General features: G+C 43.7%; 1 protein-coding gene across 1 annotated transcript in view; it reads right to left on the bottom strand.

The window, feature by feature from the left end:
• The window catches only part of MYORG (myogenesis regulating glycosidase (putative)), a 123,637-nt gene that overhangs the window by 39,695 nt on the left and 64,374 nt on the right, over nt 1-19,568 (bottom strand). The window contains exons 4-7 of the mRNA XM_063946091.1: nt 17,801-17,951; nt 14,651-14,845; nt 6,403-6,671; nt 853-989 (exon numbers count right to left, since the gene is read on the bottom strand). Coding sequence (XP_063802161.1) covers nt 853-989; nt 6,403-6,671; nt 14,651-14,845; nt 17,801-17,951 — 752 coding nt within the window. The remainder of the gene's footprint in view (nt 1-852; nt 990-6,402; nt 6,672-14,650; nt 14,846-17,800; nt 17,952-19,568) is intronic.

The raw sequence follows: 19,568 nt of genomic DNA, 5'->3' as shown, positions 1-19,568 counted from the left end.
GTCACATTTACCATATAAAATATAAGTATAATCACCAATGCAATAGAAATTAAATTAAATGCAATTTGTATTGTTTACAAATGGGAATGTATAATGCCACAGTCGATTATTATCAATTATTAATGTGAATACACTGCCATAACCACTGGCATTCTGAGAATGTTGATATTTCACATGGTGACATTGTGAATATGTCGACCTTCTGAGGATGTCGACATAGTGCCTATTGACATGTTAAACCATGTCGTCATTCTAGTGTCAATATTGTGGTGCTTATGGCACATTATAACCAGTTATCAGTCTAATAGGCCCTACACACTGGCCGATACTACTGAAAGATATGAACGATCTTGTTCATTAATGAACCAAATATCGTTCATATCTTTCAGTGTGTAAGCACCAATGATGAACGAAGCGCGGCCCCGCGCTCGTTCATCGTTGGTGCCGGCTCGTTTAAAAACATGCAAGCCAATATGGACAATCCCGTCCATATTAGCATGCACTGCTATGGAGCCGGGTGACAGGGTAAGTGAAGAAACTTCACTCCCCCCGTCACCTCCTCCTGCCGCTGGGTTGCCCGTCTGTCGTATCGGCCATCGGGCACCTCGGCGGCACATCGCCATGTGTGTAGAGCCCTTAAGAGAAGGTTGTTTACCAACAATCTGAAACTCCATGACAGTGGTCAGCAAAGTATACTTTTTGGAAAATAGTAATGGCTAACATCGAATAGTTAAAAAAAATTATTTTTTTAAATAACAGATAGTGTAAAAGGGCATGATATAGGGAAAATTTAATATTTTAGATTATTGTGTACACATAAGTAAGCAGACAGATAACCAATAAAACCATTACCTACTGCATCTGGAATGAAAAAATTGTTTCCTAACAAACTGTAGTGCAGTACAGAGGGAACGATTCCCTTTATTCCACGATAGCTCCAGTCTGAGTGGAGGGGGCTCATTTGAACAAAGAGTGGTAAGTAATTAGACCTGTTGAGAAGAAAATTTAGCAATCAGTATATTTTGCTATGTTTGTTTTACAGCTCAAATATTGCAAGAAAAATGAAGTAATTTTTTTCGATCCCATGACTTTTATTTCCCAGATACATATTCCCAATATCCGTCTTCACATTGAATTAAGGTACTTGGAAGTGGTGCCTGAAGCTAATGCTGAAATCTATCCATGCTATTGGAAGGATGTATTAAAAAAAAATAAAACTAAACAAGACTGGATGCTAACACTCATCTGCCTAATCAGTTGCAGACTTTTATTGTATCAAGGATATTTTTCTCTTTACAAAATCTGCTGCTTCATAATTATGGGAGGAGATACTCTCTCAATCTATAAATCACAGGTGGTGAAGATAAATAGCTGAAAGTGAACATCATCATTAGCTATTCTCCATGTATAAAAGTGGTGCAAGAATTAAGGCTTCTTCATTGTGGGGGAAAAAATGAAGTGCAAGAACCTTATGATTCTAAGGGCAGAGCCGGCCATAGGCATAGGCAAACTAGGCAATTGCCTAGGGCATTTGATATGCCTAGGGGCATCATCAGCTTCTGCTGATTAAAATGATATGCGGCATGCCTATATTCTGTATGTAGCATTTCATATGCAGATACAGCCACAGTCTCACACAGTATATAGGCATGCTGCATGTCAGTTTAATCAGCAGAAGCTGCTTGTGCATCCTAGCCACATAGCAATGCAAATAAGATGCATTTTCATTAAAAAAAAGGTGCCCGACGTTAGCATTGATGCAAGATTTGTGAGGACACATCTGTATCCAAGCAGAGGCAGAGGTCACAGTGTTAGTGGCAGTGTGAGTGCTGTGTGCATGTGAGTGGGTTAGTTGTGCAGTAGTGTTCAGAATATGTGTAAGGAGCATTATGTGTGTCATGTAAAAATGCATTAATAATGTGCAACATATGTGTAAGGGGCACTATGTGTGTCATTATGTGTATAAGGGCATTAATAATGTGCGGCATATGTGTAACAGGATACTACTGTATGTGTGTCATTATGTGTATAAGGGCATTAATAAAGTGCGGCATATGTGTAACAGGGTACTTCTGTATGTGTGTCATTATGTGTATAGGGGCACTAATAATGTGCAGCAAATGTGTAGGGGGCACTATGTGTGTCATTATGTGTATAAGGGCATTAATAATGTGCAGCATATGTGTAAGGGACATTATGTGTAAAAGGGTATTAATAAAGGTTGCCATAATGTGTAAGGTGCATTATGTTTATAAGGACATTAATGTGTCTCATATGTGTAAGGGGCATTACTGTGTGAAATTGTGTATAAATGCATTACTAATGTGTGGCATTATGTGTATAAGGTGCTCTACTATGTGGCGTTGCATATAGAAAGGGCACTACTGTGTCGTCTAATGTGAATAAAGAGCAATAGGGTGTGGTGTAATGTGAATAAGGAGCAATTCAGTGTGATGTAATGTGAATAAGGGGCTCTACTGTGAGAAGTAACGTTTATAAGGTAAAGTGATACTACTGTGGGATGTAATGTGAATTATGGACACTATCGCAAGATAAAATGTGAATAAAGTTGCAGTACTGTGTGGCGTAATTGGAATTGGGGTTACTATTGTGTGGTCATGCCCCTTCCCAGCAAGAAGATGCCCCTTTTTGGGCTGTGCGTCAAATGTGCAAACTGTTCCTATTTAAAATATAGGGGATACAAGGACTGCTATGGGTGAGGGGTGATGGTGCTGGGAAAGAGGTGCAAGGTCAGAGGCAAAACCAGCGGTGGTGTAGGGGGCACCAGCCAAAATCTTGCCTAGGGCATCATATTGGTTAGGGCCGGCTCTGTCTAAGGGGCAGATTTTATCAAAGTTTGGAGAGAGATAATGTGCAGTACCAACAAATCAACTTCTGTCACTTTATAGGCTGTGTTTGAAAAATGTCAGGAGCTGATAGGTTGGTACTTTATTTCTTTCTTTCAACTTTATCTTTCTCCAAGCTTTGATAAATCTGCCCCTATGAAGGTCGATAATATAGGGCCTGATTCTGGGTTGCATGATGCAGCATCTGTTTGTACATCCTTTCCCTGCATTAGGTCTGTGACTGTATAGACACTGCTACATGTTTAAGTGATTCATTGGCGGGCTGGAGGGACTTGAAAGGAGTGCAGGAGAGGTGGGAAAACCTGAAAAGGGCAGTACTAAGGGCAACAGACCTTTGTATCAAAAGGGTTAGGAAAAGCACCAGGAAAAGGAAGCCAGTGTGGTTCACAAAAGAAGTATCAACTAGTGTGAAAGTAAAAAAGATGGCTTTTAGGAAATACAAACAGACTCAAAATAATAACAACAAAGAGGTGTATCTTGACAGACGGCAGGATGCTAAGAAAGTGATCAGACGTGCAAAGGCAGAAGCTAAGGAGAAAATGGCCCAGTCAGTAGATAAAGGGGGCTAAACTTTTTTTAAGTATATAAAAGAAAAGGAAAAAATCAAATGGAGGAATAATAAGACTTAAGACAGAGAGTGAGAATTTGGTGGAGGGAGACAAGGCAATAGCAGATCACCTAAATCATTATTTTTGCTCCGTATTCAGTACAGAAGGAGAAGGGAAGGGGCCACAGTTAAGCTGCAAGGACATTCATACAAATAAGGTAGATGAAACTACATTTACAGAAAAGAGGGTCCTAACAGAACTTTCAAAACTAAAAGTGGAAAAATCAATGGGGCCAGATGGGATACACCCAAGGATACTAAAAGAGCTAAAAGATGTGCTGGTGGCACCATTAACAGAATTATTTAACCAGTCACTAAATACAGGTGCCATTCCAGAGGACTGAAAAAGAGCAAATGTAGTTCCACTGTACAAAAGTGGAAGCAAGGAAGAAGCAAGTAACTACAGACCAGTAAGCCTTACATCAGTAGTAGGGAAAGTAATGGAAAAACTATTAAAAGAAAGAGTAGTGGAATATCTTAAATCAAACAACTTACAGGATCCAAAACAGTATGGATTTACTGGTGGGAGATCATGCCAAACAAATCTTATTGACTTTTTTGACTCTGTGATGAAAATAATAGATCAAGGGGGAGCTGTAGATGTAGCATATCTAGACTTTAGTAAGGCATTTGACACTGTCCCACATCGCAGACTGCTAAATAAACTTGAAAGCGTGGGGGTGGATTACAAAACAGTTAAATGGATAAGAACCTGGTTGCAGGATAGGAAACAGACAGTTGTGGTAAATGGAGTGCAATCTTTGGTAGGAAATGTTACCATTGGAGTACCCCAGGGATCTGTACTTGGATCAGTCCTCTTTAATATCTTTGTTGGTGACATTGCAAATGGTATTAAAGGGAAAGTATGCCTTTTTGCAGATGATACAAAGATTTGCAACAGGGTAGACACACCGGGAGGGGTAAAACAAATGAATGATGACCTAGCTAGGCTTGAGAAATGGTCAAGAATGTGGCAACTACAGTTTAATGCTAAAAAAAAATGTAAAATCATGCACTTGGGTCTCAAAAACCCAAAGGCTAAATATAGTTTCAAGGGTACTATAATGGAAACTACTGAGGAGGAAAGGGATTTAGCAGTCACTATTTCAAGTGACTTAAAGGCAGGAAAGCAATGCAACAAAGCAATGAGAAAGGCAAGTCAGATGCTTGATTGCATAGCCAGGGGAATCAGTAGCAGGAAAAAAGAAGTAATAATTCCACTGTATAGGTCATTGGTACGGCCTCATCTTGAATACTGTGTCCAGTTCTGGAGACCATATCTCCAGAAGGATATAAATACATTAGAGAGTGTACAAAGAAGGGCAACTAAAATGGTGCATGGCCTACATCACAAAACTTACCTGGAAAGGCTAAAAGATCTTAACATGTATGGTTTGGAGGAGAGAAGGGAAAGGGGGGACATGATAGAAACTTTAAAATATACCAAGGGTTTTAACAAAGTTCAGGAGGGAAACATTCTTCAAAGGAAGAGAAGTATTAGAACTCGAGGACATACACTGAAACTGGAGGGAGGCAGGTTCAGGGGAAATTTAAGGAAAACCTACTTCACATAAAGGGTAGTGGACATGTGGAATAGCCTTCCATCAGAGGTGGTAGAGGCTAAGACTGTAGAGCAATTTAAACATGCCTGGGATAGGCATATGAATATCCTTACAAAGAATTAAAGTTCAAATAGGGTTGAGATTACCTAAAGGATAAAAAAGGGGCAGACTAGATGGCCAAGTGGTTCTTATCTGCCGTCAAATTCTGTGTTTCTATGTTTAACCCTTCCTTGGTGTACAGCTGTGTGCCTGCATGAGCAAGGACTGAGGCATCCACTTTGAGCATCTTTAGATGCTCATATACTGCTTGGTACATCTTTAGGTGCAACCATCGGTTGCAACATCGAAACTTGCACAAGCCCCATTCTAGTTGCAGATTCTCCGTCAAAGTGGGACAGATGTGGCTGGATGTGTGCCCCTTGTCGCAAAGTACGGGTCCTGCGACATGGGACACAGAGCGGCAGCAGACTGCCAGCGATTGACAGCCTGCTGCCGTCTGGGAGGATGGGGAGGGGGCAGCAATGGCCTCAGTTTGTGAAAATGAAGGTGTGTCAACGCTTTTTACGGGGTGGGAAGAGGTCAGGTATTTCTGTCATCGGCGCCGTAAGCTGCTCGATGGTGACTAAGTGATGCGATGCTGGGTCCTAGGATGCAGCTCGGAACACTACTGCAGCAGGAGACATCTGCTTGTAATAGACGCCTCCTGCTGCATTACCATACAGAGCAACTCCAACCACATCTGAATGAGGCCCAGTATGGCTTCCACTGATAAAGATTATGCATTTGAGTTTGCAACCACTTCGGCGACTTGCCTGTAACACTCACATAACATGCCCATAAAATTATTTTATATGATCCATAGTGTTTGCTAAATGTGATGACAGACCCAAAGAACATTTTTAGAATTCATGTTTTAGCTTGACTAAAGGTCTCTCTATCTCCACATCTCTAAGCTATGAATCTGGTCACAAACACATACTTGCCTACTTTATTACTCTCCTCTCCAGGAGAAGCCTGAGGAGAAGATGCTGCTGACAACTTTGGTGGCGAGCCGGCTCTTCATGTTATTCAGCACCACCCCATCACGGCAAAAATTCTGCAATTCACAGGTCTGAGGGGGTGGGAATAAAATGATCTAATTCACATCATTTTAGCCTTGACCCCTCCCTATGGACCCAAGATTCCTTGTATTATCTCCCCAACCTGAACAATTCACTAGGAAGTAGACGAGATGTGGGAGATCGGCAAACTCTTCCATGGGTACAAGGGACTGCTGGAAAAATCGTGAGTCTCCCACAACTTCCAGGAGAGTAGGCAAGTATGCGACAATATGGATTGTTACATTATATGCAGAATTCTTCCTTACCTTGCACTGGCTGTAATTATTGCTGATTTTCCAAGTTGTGCAATCGCTTTTGCTAGATATTCAGCATAACGGTCACCCTCCAAGCCTTTGGGAGGTTGCATTGATTGCTCTAGAAATGTGTTGCCTTCTGCTCCTTCAAATATGATGTACTGAGCCCCAAGTTTGTTTCTCAAATTATTCACCTTGTTAAAATACCAGTTAACAGCATCTTTACTGGTTACATTTAATCTCACAGAAAACTGTCCTTTCCATTTTGTAAGAATTGGAGCCTATAGGGAGTAGATTAGAGAAAAAAAATTGTGTAAAATTATAATATGTTGTCAATATGGTCAAATCTGTACCTCACAAATGGCAAGAAAATAATGTTACTGTTTAGCGCTGCTTGTTTCTAGGTATACATATATACTTGCTTTATTATTGCAGACTACATACAGTATACTGTATATAAAGAGATTTATGGTAACAACTTACCTTTGTTAAATCTTTTTCTGCGCGGTACACTGGTTTCCACAGGGAATAACATCGGAGTGTAGAGTAGGATCTTGATCCGAGGCACCAACAGGCTAAAAGCTTTGACTGTTCCCAAGATGCTCAGCGCCGCCTCCTCTATAACCCCGCCTCCGTGCATAGGAGCTCAGTTTTGTTAACCAGTCCAATGCAGTAGCAGGTAAAAGAGACGACAACCGTTAGTAGCCACAGACACCACATTCTCACGACAGGAGAAGGTATCTGCGGCTAATGCCATACCAACCCAAAGAAGCTAAGTGCGTCAGGGTGGGCGCCCCGTGGAATACAGTGTACCTCGCAGAAAAAGATTTAACAAAGGTAAGTTCTTACCATAAATCTCCTTTTCTGCAGCGGGGTACACTGGTATTCCACAGGGAATAACATCAGGGATGTCCTAAAGCAGTTCCTTATGGGAGGGGACGCACTGTAGCGGGCACAAGAACCTGATGTCCAAAGGAAGCATCCTGGGAGGCGGAAGTATCGAAGGCATAGAACCTTATGAACGTGTTCACTGAGGACCACGTAGCCGCCTTGCACAATTGTTCAAGGGTCGCACCACGGCGGGCTGCCCAAGAAGGTCCAACAGACTGAGTAGAATGGGCTTTGATGGTAGCAGGAGCTGGAAGGCCAGCCTGTACATAAACATGTGCAATCGCCATTCTAATCCATCTGGCCAAGGTCTGCTTGTTAACAGGCCAGCCACTTTCTGAAAACCAAACAGTACAAAGAAAGAATCAGACTTCCTAATGGAGGCTGTCCTCTTCACATAGATACGGAGAGCCTGTACCATATCCAAAGACCGCTCTTTGGAGGATAAATCCGGAGAGACAAAGGTCGGAACCACAATCTCCTGGTTAAGGTAGAAAGAAGACACAACCTTAGGTAGATAACCAGGTCGCGTCCGAAGAACCGCCTGGTCACGGTGAAAAATCAGATAGGGGGACCTACAAGACAAGGCACCCAAATCTGATACCCGTATAGTAGAGGCAATAGCCAGCAGAAACAAGACCTTGAGGGAAAGCCACTTAAGGTCTGAAGATTCAAGAGGTTCAAACGGAGACTTTTGCAAAGCCTCCAGAACTACCGACAAATCCCAAGGAGCCACAGGTGGGACATAGGGAGGTTGAATCCGTAAAATACCCTGAGTGAATGTATGAACATCAGGCATAGTCACAATTTTCCTCTGAAACCATACCAACAAGGCAGAAATATGAACCTTGAGGGAGGCCAGCCGAAGGCCCAAGTCCAGGCCCTGTTGTAGGAAGGCCAAAAGTTTGGCCGGACTAAACTTGTAAATGTCATGATTTTTAGATGCGCACCAAGTAAAGTAAGCATTCTACACGCTATGGTAAATCCGAGCAGAAGCCGGCTTACGGGCCTTCAACATAGTTTGAATGACCGCCTCAGAAAATCCTTTGGCCCTCAGTATGGAAGCTTCAAGAGCCATGCCGTCAAAGCCAGTAGGGCCAACTCCTGGTAAACACAAGGGCCCTGAACGAAGAGGTCTGGTCGTTGTGGAAGTAGAAGAGGACGCTCTAGCGAGAGACCCTGTAGGTTTGAGAACCAATGCCGTCTGGGCCACGCTGGAGCTATTAGAAGAAGTATTTCTCCTTCTTGCTTGAACTTTTTCACTACTCTGGGCAGGAGTGACATCGGAGGGAACATGTACGGCAGCCGAAAGTACCATGGAATTGCCAGTGCGTCCACGAACGCCGCTTGAGGATCCCTTGTTCTTGCTTCGAAGACCGGAACCTTGTGTTTGTGTCGAGACACCATCAAGTCTATATCTGGTAGGCACCACTTGTCCACTAGGAGTTGAAATACTTCTGGATGAAGGCTCCACTCTCTGGTGTGTACATCCTGAAGACTGAGGAAGTCCACTTCCCAGTGGAGGACCCCCGGAATGAATACTGCCGATATGGCTGGCAGATGGCATTCCACCCATTGAAGAATCTTTCACACTTCCAGCATTAGCATGCGGCTTCGAGTGCCGCAATGATAATTTATCTACGCCACCATTAGTGGCATTGTCTGACTGTACTTGAACAGGCCTGTTCAGTACAAGATGCCGGGCCAGTTTCAGAGCATTGAACAGAATGTTTATCGGGAGGAGAGACTCCTTCCTGGTCCACCAACCCTGAAGAGAGTGTTGCTCCAACACTGTGCCCCAACCGCACAGACTGGCATCCGTCATCAGAAGGACCCAGTTGGAGATCCAGAAGGGACGACCACTGCTCAATCGTTGGTCCTGCAGCCACTAGGTGAATGACAGCTGGACCTCCGGAGACAAGGAGAACATTTGAGACCTGATCCAGTGAGGCAGGCCGTCCCACTTGGCAAGAATCAGTTTCTGCAGAGGGCGGGAATGAAATTGACCATACTCCACCATGTCGAAAGCCGACACCATGAGGCCTAGTATTTGCATCGCCGAGTGTATCGACACACGCGGACGAGAGAGGAAGCAACGTATCTTGTCCTGAAGCTACAGTACTTTCTCCTGTGACAAAAACAACCTCTGGTTGTGTGTGTCCAACAACGCTCCCAGATGCACCATGCTCTGGGCAGGGACCAGGGATGATTTCTTCCAGTTGATGAGCCACCCGTGGGCTTGCAGAAACTGGACCATCAGATCCGAATGACGGAGGAGAACTTCTGGGGAATTGGCAGGTCATCCAGAGACGGCAGGATCCTGATGCCCCGACGGCGGAGTGAAGCTGTCATAACAGCCATGACCTTGGTGAAAATTTGCGGAGCCGTGGTCAAACCAAACGGTAAGGCCCGGAATTGGTAATGGAGATTGCCAATAGCAAACCGCAGGTATTGCTGATGTGACATGGCATTAGGGATATGCAGGTAAGCATCCTGTATATACAGGGATACCATATAGTCCCCTGGTTCCTAAGCCAGGACAATAGAGCGAAGTGTCTCCATACGAAACTTGGAGACCCTCACAAACTTGTTCAAAGATTTGAGGTTGAGAATGGGTCGGGAGGAACCATTCGGTTTGGGGACTAGGAATAGCGTTGAACAGTGCTCCCTGCCCCTCTGAGCCAGAGGCACCGGCACTACAACTCCGGTGTCCAGGAGGGATTGTACCACTAAACCGAGAGTTGTTGACTTCACCTGATCTGAAGGGATGTCTATCAGGCAACAGCGAGGAGGGGGACGTGTCTTGAAGGATATAGCGAATCCGTGAGTGACGACTTCCCGTACCCAAGCATCTGAAGTGGTCTTCAAACATACATGGGTGATCTGTGGAAGTCAGCCTCCCACCCTGGGATCCCCCAGGGGGAGGCCCGCCCCATCATGCTGCAGGCTTTTCAGATTTGGAAGCCGGCTGACGGGCAGCCCAGGCACATTTATGCTTGGGCTTAGTGGTTTTGGAAGTGCGAGACTGTTTCGGGTACGCCTGACCCTTTGCTTTACCCGGAGGGTGATAGGAACGAAAGGAAGTACTCTTACCCTTCGGGGCCGACTGAGTAGTACTAGGTAGACATGCAGTCTTAGCAGACACCAAGTCAGTGACAATCTTGTTGAGATACTCATCAGAGAGGATGTTTCCTTTAAACGGGAGCACCTCCAGGGTTTTCTTAGAGCCCAAGTCCACCAACCAGGACCGCAACCAGAGAATACGGCGAGTCAAAATGGAAATCGTAGCAGTCTTGGCCACCAGAATACCTGCATCTGAAGCTGCTTCTTTAATGAAATGAGATGCCGTGACAATATAAGAGAGACAATGTCTGGCATGTTCAGAAAAATTGGAAGGAAACTCAGCCTCTATTTCCTGAGCCCACGCCTCAATAGCTTCTGCGGCCCATGTAGCCGTAATGATGGGCCTATGCGCAGCCCCTACAAGGGTATAGATAGCTTTTAAGCAGCCCTCCACACGCTTATACATCAGCTCCTTGAGAGAAGTGACGGTAGTGACAGGCAGAGCAGATGACACCACCAGCCGAGCGCATTGCACATCCACCGGCGGTGGCATTTCCCAATTTTTACTAAATTCTGCCGCAAGGGGATAGCGGGCTAGCATCTTCTTGTGCGGGGTGAATTTCTTTCCTGGATTCTCCCAGGATTTCTGACATATGTCAACCAAGTGGTCAGAATGAGGTAAAACCAATTTAGTAACCTTCTGACGTTTGAACCTGTCCGGTTTCTTAGATGTAGTAGCAGGCTCAGGATCATCATCAATCTGAAGAATGAGCCTGATAGCCTCTAATAGATCAGTAACATCCATCTGTGAAACAGATTCCCCATCAGGAAAGTCATCATCAGAGTCTGTGGGGTCAGCATACACGCCATCTTCATCAGAATAGGTATCCGGAACATGCGTGGATTGAGAGGAAGTAACAACCTGCTTAGAGGACTTCTTAGGTTTAGTCTCAGGCGGGCGAGGATCAGGTATACGTTTATCCAAAGAGTTATTCAAGAGCTGTAACTGAGTGGACAGGTCATCTGTCCATGGCGGATTAACCGCAGGGACCATATAAGGTTGATAAGACACAGTAGGTCCCATTGGGGACGCAAGTCTAGTTACCAGCATAGTCAGTAAATTAGAAAAGGCAGACCAAGGCGGGCCCTGATGTGCCCCCATTGTTACAAACTGACTGGGGGGGTACAGAACCCCCAGAACCTGAACCCTCCGCAGCCATGTTATTTTCAAATGCATCTGGGACATCATAACCACGCACGGAGGAATCAGCCCCAGACCCATCGCCCCCTGTAGCTGACATGATGTGAAACCGTAAACCACGGGCGACACAGTACTATATAAGCAGATATAATACCTAACACAACCCCCCCGTGCAGTATGACAGCACAAACAGAGGATTTCTGAGGTAAAATGTGACTGAAAAACACAGAGAAAAATACAAAATACGTATATCCTGTGAAATACCTATATTATCTAATAATCCTGACACACAGAGCCCCCTCAGGTTACAGAATATAGGGATAGCAGTAGGAGTGAGATACACAGAGTAGAACTCACCCAGCAGCTATATGCACACACAGTCACATGTACAATGCAGGAATTATGACAAACAATAAAACTGCACTGGACTAGCAATACTATTACTGAGTAAAGCTATGTATATAAACAGATATATCAATGCACAGTAAAAACTGGATAAATATCACAGGGTACGTGTACTAAATAACCCTGAAGTAAGCACTTGTTCTTAACTAACACTGTCTAAACGACATGTAGAATACTTAAGTGTCCTGTAAATGCACAGCGCTGATGATGCAGGCGGCTTTACAGAGGAGGCACCACCCAGCAGTCCCAGAATCAGCGCAGCTGTGTGTAATGGCGCCCAAACGCTGACAGGGAGTGAGGGAGACAGAGAGATGCAGCTCCAGGGTGGGAACATTTACTCTAAATGGTGCCCATGGGCTGGGGTAGGGGCTACGGGTCAGAGCCTTATCGCCTTGCTGGACTTCACCACCGGGTGCTGCGGGCCTTAATAAAATAGATTGTAGCCTTATCCGACCTGTGCCCTTGCCATGGTGGTCTAGTGGGGTCCCTGTACTGCCACAGTGTCCATGCCAGCGCGCACGGCCCGCCTCCTAATGGCCATGGTGGATCGCAATTTCCAGCGGGTCCCGCCTGGGGGAGCCTCTTACCTCCTCCCTGAGTGTGCCCACGCGATCCCGGAGAACTTTGGTTAGTGTGTGTGCCCTGGGTGAAGAACCGGAGTCTCCGCTGTAAGTACCCGGCAACCAGGGACGCGGGAGTATACAACACCGCTGGGGGAGGTGATGGAGCTGCAGCAGGAGTTATCAGAATGATATCTAGCACTAGAGTGCCTCTGCTGCAGCCCTTGAGGTCTTCTATCTTCTTAAAAATAGCTCTTCTTAGGGCTGCTGGAGCAGCCCTGTCTGTTAGTTGCCTGCACTGCAGGCACCAACTTACAAACTGAGCTCCTGTGCACAGGGTTATAGCGGAGGCGGCGCTCAGCTTCTTGGGAACAGTCAAAGCTTTTAGCCTGTTGGTGCCTCGGATCAAGACCCTACTCTACACCCCAATGTTATTCCCTGTGGAATACCAGTGTACCCCGCTGCAGAAATTTATTTACATACAGTACATACATATTGGGGTGAAGCTTTCTGCCACCCAGGGCAAAGACTTGGATCCCCCTCCCCTCAGTAGACAGTATTCATCCTTGCTCGGATATAGCCTTCAATATTGTAAAGACTGAAATATATGCATGTTGAGGACAAACCCATTTTTAGTACCATTAAATTACTATTACAGCACCTGCTGCATGTATTCTATGCTTCTATGATACATTTGCTTTTGAATGGAGCATTCAAGCTCCACTGTCTCAGTACTCAATGGCTAAGTATTGCTGCCTGTACTACAGTAGCACACCCACCACAGAGCATCACAGTGACCACCATACAGTACAGAGAGCATTGCAGAATCCACCATGTAATGCAGAGAGCATATATGACCACCATATAATGCAGAGAACTTCATAATGACCACCATACAATGCACAGAACATCATAGTGACCGCAATATAATGCAGAGAACATCAAAGTGACCGCCATATAATCCACAGAACATCAGTGACCACCACATCATAATACAGTGATCATTGAGCATGAGTGACCACCATATAACATAGGTAATCCCTTTATCCACCTAGTATGTGTATGGCCTTGTTCAACCTATAAATTGAACAAGGTGCAATGATTGTATATCGTTTGACACTTTTGTGACTGCCTAGCAGCTTGCTCAGGTTGAGCTAAAAAAAAACATCAGAAGTGGGACTGGCAAGTTTACCAACTTTACATCCTAAGTCACTTTCTATACCCTTAATGATGATATCACCCAAAGGTATTTTCTTAAAAATATATTATGTGCCTTTAATAAACCATCCAGATACATCTGAACAAGACCATGGCACTTTATTTAAAGGTTTAAAGGGAGTTCACACAGTTTGTATTGGCCCATAACGGTCACCTGCAATACACAGGTGAGCTCAAGCAAGATTCATCTTTTATTAACGTAATGCACAACTTGCATATATATGTGCCGAGTATTTGATGTTGCTATGTAGTGCTGCAATATCTGCCGCATCTCAGTGACAGAGAGACACCGACGCTGACATCGCAACTGCAGGGATCCAGAACGATGCTTCCAAGGGCTGCTGGAGAGGTAAGTGGCGAGGGGGGCAGTAGGTTTAGGCTGCAGGGTGGGGGGTTAGGGATAGACTGTGGGGAAAGGGGGTTAGGGGTAGGCTGCGTGGAGGCAGGATTAGGGTTAGGCACCCCCAGAGGGTTAGGCTGTGGGAGAGGGAGGGTTAGGTTTAGACTGCGGGGAGGGGGGTTAGGGTTGGGCACCACCGGGCAAGGGTTAAGGTTAGGCTTCAGGGGGGAGGGTTAGGTTTAGGCTGCGTAAAAGGTGGGTTAGAGTTAGGAAAGTTAAGGAACAGGGTTAGCTAGCTAAATTCACCTGTGTTGGTATTTTAAACTTTGGGATTCCGCTATTAGTCTTTTGACAGCCAGCATCCCAACCACCAGGATCACGATACCAACGCGTCTAGACCGCAGAGTGCATAAGACTGCAGAGTGCATTAACTTCTCTATAGATTAAGTCATTTTAGGTAGTAAGTAGCATTGTATTTTAAAATGTATCTATCTACATCTAATTAATATAATTTCTTAATTATTTTTCATTTACAAATTTTCTGTGACACATAAAAAACACTATTGTGAAAAAATCATGTTATACCTGCGATCCATCTAATTTTGATTGAAGACTGAGCCAATAGTTTTCTTGCCCTTTATTGAGGTAACTTTGAAGTTGCTCTGAGTTAACGCTTTGGTAGGGAGATGCGGTTATTGAAAGATTGAGGTGCTTAAATGGATGTAGATCTTTGTGAGGTCTTTGAGTCTCTCTTCCTTGGTCTGTGATAGTTACATGGTCCTACAGAAAAATACATAATAGTTATTAAAGATTATTAAAGATTGTTACTTTCACTTAAATTAGATTTTCAAATTGCTTTTATTTATTTTTCATGACTAATGCTTAACATGTAGGCGTTATGTAAATGCAGATTAACAAATCAATAAATCAATAATTCAATAATAATAGTGTATGGCGGGGGGGCAGGTGCTGATTACCCAGATCCAGCATTGTCTGAGTTGCCCGGTGAGCTGTGGAGGAAGAAAGCCCATCGGTGCAATCGAACCACAAGTCACAGAATGTAGTAATAAATTCAGAGTAATGTATATTAAGGGAAAATACAATGACAGGGGAGTGATAATGCACATTTCCTTAAAAGGTAGGTTACTGAAAACTGTAGGAACACTAGAAATGCAGATTACACAGGAGTCTTGAAATAAAAATGGCAGAAGCAAATAGAGTCTAGAAACAAACAACAGGATAATAATCTGGTGAATGGCAGAAGTGCCTTTGCTTGGCAGACATAGAACATAGGAACAACATAAACACAAGTCCAGAAACATTGCAGGAAACACTGGTGAATGGCATAAACATAAATGACCCAGCAATGAATGCTGGGACTAGCCAGAATTAAATAGTCATGTCTCAGGTGTAATCCATGCTGATAATTGAGTCATCAATTACCTGATATCTGGGCACAGAACAGAGTCAAAAGAGCAGCACCTCTGATGAGGAACAGTACAGCAGCTCAAATAACAAAAGGCCCCTCAAGAGCCATCTTCTAATATTTTTCTTCTTCTTTTTTGTTGACGTTTTTGTTGTTGGTCTATATCAAGCCAAACATCCAGCAAATTTTTTTTTATTTTTTTTTGCAGGATTATGGAAAGTTTAAGTTAAATTGTAATTCAGTCTCCCACTAGTGCCGGACATATCATAGATATATCCAGTGTATATTAGAGAACCACTGTCCTTGGTGTTCTCTATGGGGACTTCTCTATAGAGCTATTTATCGAGCTGAAAAAGTTTAATTTTCAGAGATAGTCTACTTTATATTGGCTAGCAACACCTTCAGATGGTGTTACTGGGTTTTGCATATGGTGTGAACACCTGCCTGGAGAGGGATCTTCTAATCTCTTGACACAGAGCAGGCCCTAGGCATAGGTACATTAGGCAAATGCCTAGGGAATTTGGTATGTCTAGGAGCACAAGCAGCTTCTGCTGATTAAAATATATGTGGCATGCCTATATTCTTTGTGTGACTGCGGCTGGATATTTCAAATACAGATACAGCCACAGTCGCACACAGAATATAGGCATGCTAGCCACATAGTAATGCAATTAACATGCATTTTCATCAAAAAAGATGCCCAAATGTAGAGCTGCCAGCTAACTCACACCAGGCATCTCCTGTTGCATGGCGTATTGAGGCAAGATGTATGTGGACACATCTGTATTGAAGCAGAGGCAGAGGTCACAGTGTTAGCAGCCATGTGGGTGCTGTATGTGAGTGGGTTTGTTGTGCAGTAGTGTTCGGCATATGTGTAAGAGGCATTATGTGTGTCATGTGAATAAATTAATTAATAATGTGCGCCAAATGTTTAAGGGACATTATGTGTGTCATTACGTGTATAAATGCACTAATAATGTGTGGCATATGTTAAAGGGACTTGTGTGTCATTATGTGTATAAGGGCATTAATAATGTGCGGCATATGTGTAAGGGACATTATGTGTATAAGGGCATTATATGTAAGGCATAATATGTAAGGCGCATTATGTTTGAAAATACATAATAATGTGTGTCATATGTGTAAGGGGTATTACTGTGTGGTATTATGTGTATAGAGGAATTACTAATGTGTGGCATTATGTGTATAAGGTGCTGTACTGTGTGGCATAACATATAAAAAGGGCACTACTGAGCAATTCAGTGTGATGTAATGTGAATAAGGGCACTACTGCGAGGAGTAACATTTATAAGGTAAAGTGGTACTACTGTGGGATGTAACGTGAACGGTCACTATCGCATGATAAAATGTGAATAAAGTTGCACTACTGTGTGGCATAATATGAATTGGGGGTTCTATTGTGTGGTTATTCCCCTTCCCAGCAAGAGCACACCCCTTTTTGAGCTGTGCGCTGAATGTGCGCACTGTTCCTATTTAAAATATAGGGGGTAGGAACACCAAAATGAGGACTGCTATGGGTGAGGGGAAAGCGGCGTAGGGTCAGAAGCAGAACTAGCGGTGGTGCTAGGGTGCACCAGCCAAAATCTTGCCTAGGGCATTATATTGGATAGGGCCAGCTCTGTCTACGCATGCATAGTCAGAATCATCATAAGTACACTAAAACTCTTTGCTTATCAGATGCACTATCTCAGATAGATTTTCTGTACAAATTACCAGAATTATAATCTTTTATCTCATCAAATATCAGCAGTAGCATTCTAAGGTTGTTGTCACCCAGTGCACTAAATGTACTCCACTTGCGCCAAGGACATGCTCCCCCTTAAAAAAGGCCTCTTGGCATGCCCCTGTTTTCATCACTCTGGAGGCTGGCCTGTCCCCAGAGACTCCCTCCGTACTGATGGCTCCTTCTTAGTGACGGGGAGCTCCAGGCTTGGTGTCAATCCCTTGTATGGTGTCAACAGGTGCAGTTCACACCCAGCTAGTGAAGCCACTGATAGCAGTAATAAGAGATGTAATTTAATGGGTCAAATTTGCAAAAAAGATAATAAATATGCCCTTATAAACCACTCTCCTAAAATCCAGTATATATAATAAAAGAACAATAACTATTTTTTTCTGTATGAAATATTTAATTACCATCTGCTAGTACGGCCCCATAATATGAGCTCAAAAGCATCTTGTGCAGACAGAAACTGACAGTTGTATGGATTGTACATATACAGAAAGATGTCAGACATTTTTTATAGCATATGTACACTACACAGTCAGTAGAAAACATGGAAGCTTACCTTACTAGAAAGTAGCATTGTGGAATGTTCATTGATAGATATTAGGCATTCTCCCAAGCCATGCCTTCTTAATTTATTATGGAAGGATCTTACTTCTCTTTCAAGTTTTGCTGCAGAATCGGATACCCCATAGTGTTTCCAGATTGGCCTCCTGAATAGAAACCATAGTGACAATTAACAATTCCCGCTATGGAAAGTGAGTGGACACGTTCATTTAAAATAGGGTGACCATATTATCCCTTTTACCTGGGACGCTCATGGATTACACAGGTTCTGTGGCTGGTTGACTTCAAGCCTACATTTCAGCTGTTTTTAATCAGCTACAGAACCTGTGTAAACCATGAGCGTCCCAAGTAAAAGGGATAATATGGTCACCCTATTTAAATGTATACTGTATGCAGGGCCGCCATAAGGTGGTATGGGGGCACAGCTGTCCTGGGCCCGGCCTCTCTGACATAAAGGGGAGGGCCCGGGCTGCTCATGTCGCTGTATGCCCGCTTCCTTACCCCCACCGCCGTTTGTCCCCGTAAGTCCCATCCTCCAGCAGCAATCTATTAAAAGCGTCCCTCCCAAAATGGCCGCCGCCTCAGAGGAGACAGTTATTAAAGATACTAAAGGAGGCCTCCTCTATTAAAGGAATATATACACTTGTTCACTTCTAACCTTCACCTTCACTTATTCACTTATAACCTCATACTTGCCTGCCTGACCCTCTCCATGAGGGAGAAAATGCTCTGTTCCTGGACTTTCCTGGTAATGTACAATTGCCATCACCTGTGGTGAGCTAGTTAATTGATAAGAAAGGTGTTTCACCACAGGTGATGGCAATCATACATTACCAGGAAAGTCCAGGAACAGAGCATTTTCTCCCCCATGGAGAGGGTCAGGTAGGCAAGTATGTATAACCTTCACCTGTGTTGTGTTGCCACATAATTGCATTCTACATTCATTCATTAAAGTTGTGATCACTGAAAGCTCTGTGTAACATCTCTCTATCATGCCACCATTACCTCAAAAGCATTATAGACCAAAAACTAAAATAAGTTGTGTTTATGGCCATCATCTGTTGGAACTAATCTCAGTGATGCTATTTTATGAAGTGATATAAATACTGACCCGCATTGCATCTTTACCTGTGTACCACACATACTTATCCACAAAGATCATTTCTCCAACTCTCTGCTCTTTATAACTGCCCCCACAATTGAGCATTTGTGGATGCACCTGAAAATGCACATGGGGGGTAATTCCAAGTTGATCGCAGCAGGATTTTTGATAGCAATTGGGCAAAACCATGTGCACTGCAGGGGAGGCAGATATAACATGTGCAGAAAGAGTTAGATTTGAATGGGTTATTTTATTTCTGTGCAGGGTAAACACTGGCTGCTTTATTTTTACACTGCAATTTAGATTGCAGATTGAACTCACCACACCCAAATCTAACTCTCTCTGCACATGTTATATCTGCCTCCCCTGCAGTGCACATGGTTTTGCCCAATTGCTAACAAAAATCCTGCTGCGATCAACTTGGAATTACCCCCATGGTGTAAAGTGTCCAAGTGTTACATTCACTTCAACTTTTACATCTAACTCCTACACTTCTATTCCTGTTAGCTTCATTTAGGTCTTAAAGTAATCAAGAAATTGAGGGAATGCCACATCAGTTAAATGTGAAAAGAAATAAGCTTTTCCTCAAAAGTGAACAAAAAGCAGAGTGAAATTGCTTCTTGTGCCGGCTCCACCCCCTGGACATGTGACATAATGACAT

The sequence above is a fragment of the Pseudophryne corroboree genome, chromosome 11 (assembly GCF_028390025.1).
Source record: "Pseudophryne corroboree isolate aPseCor3 chromosome 11, aPseCor3.hap2, whole genome shotgun sequence".
In the NCBI taxonomy this organism is placed as follows: domain Eukaryota; kingdom Metazoa; phylum Chordata; class Amphibia; order Anura; family Myobatrachidae; genus Pseudophryne; species Pseudophryne corroboree.
This window is presented reverse-complemented; position numbering and strand designations above follow the sequence as displayed.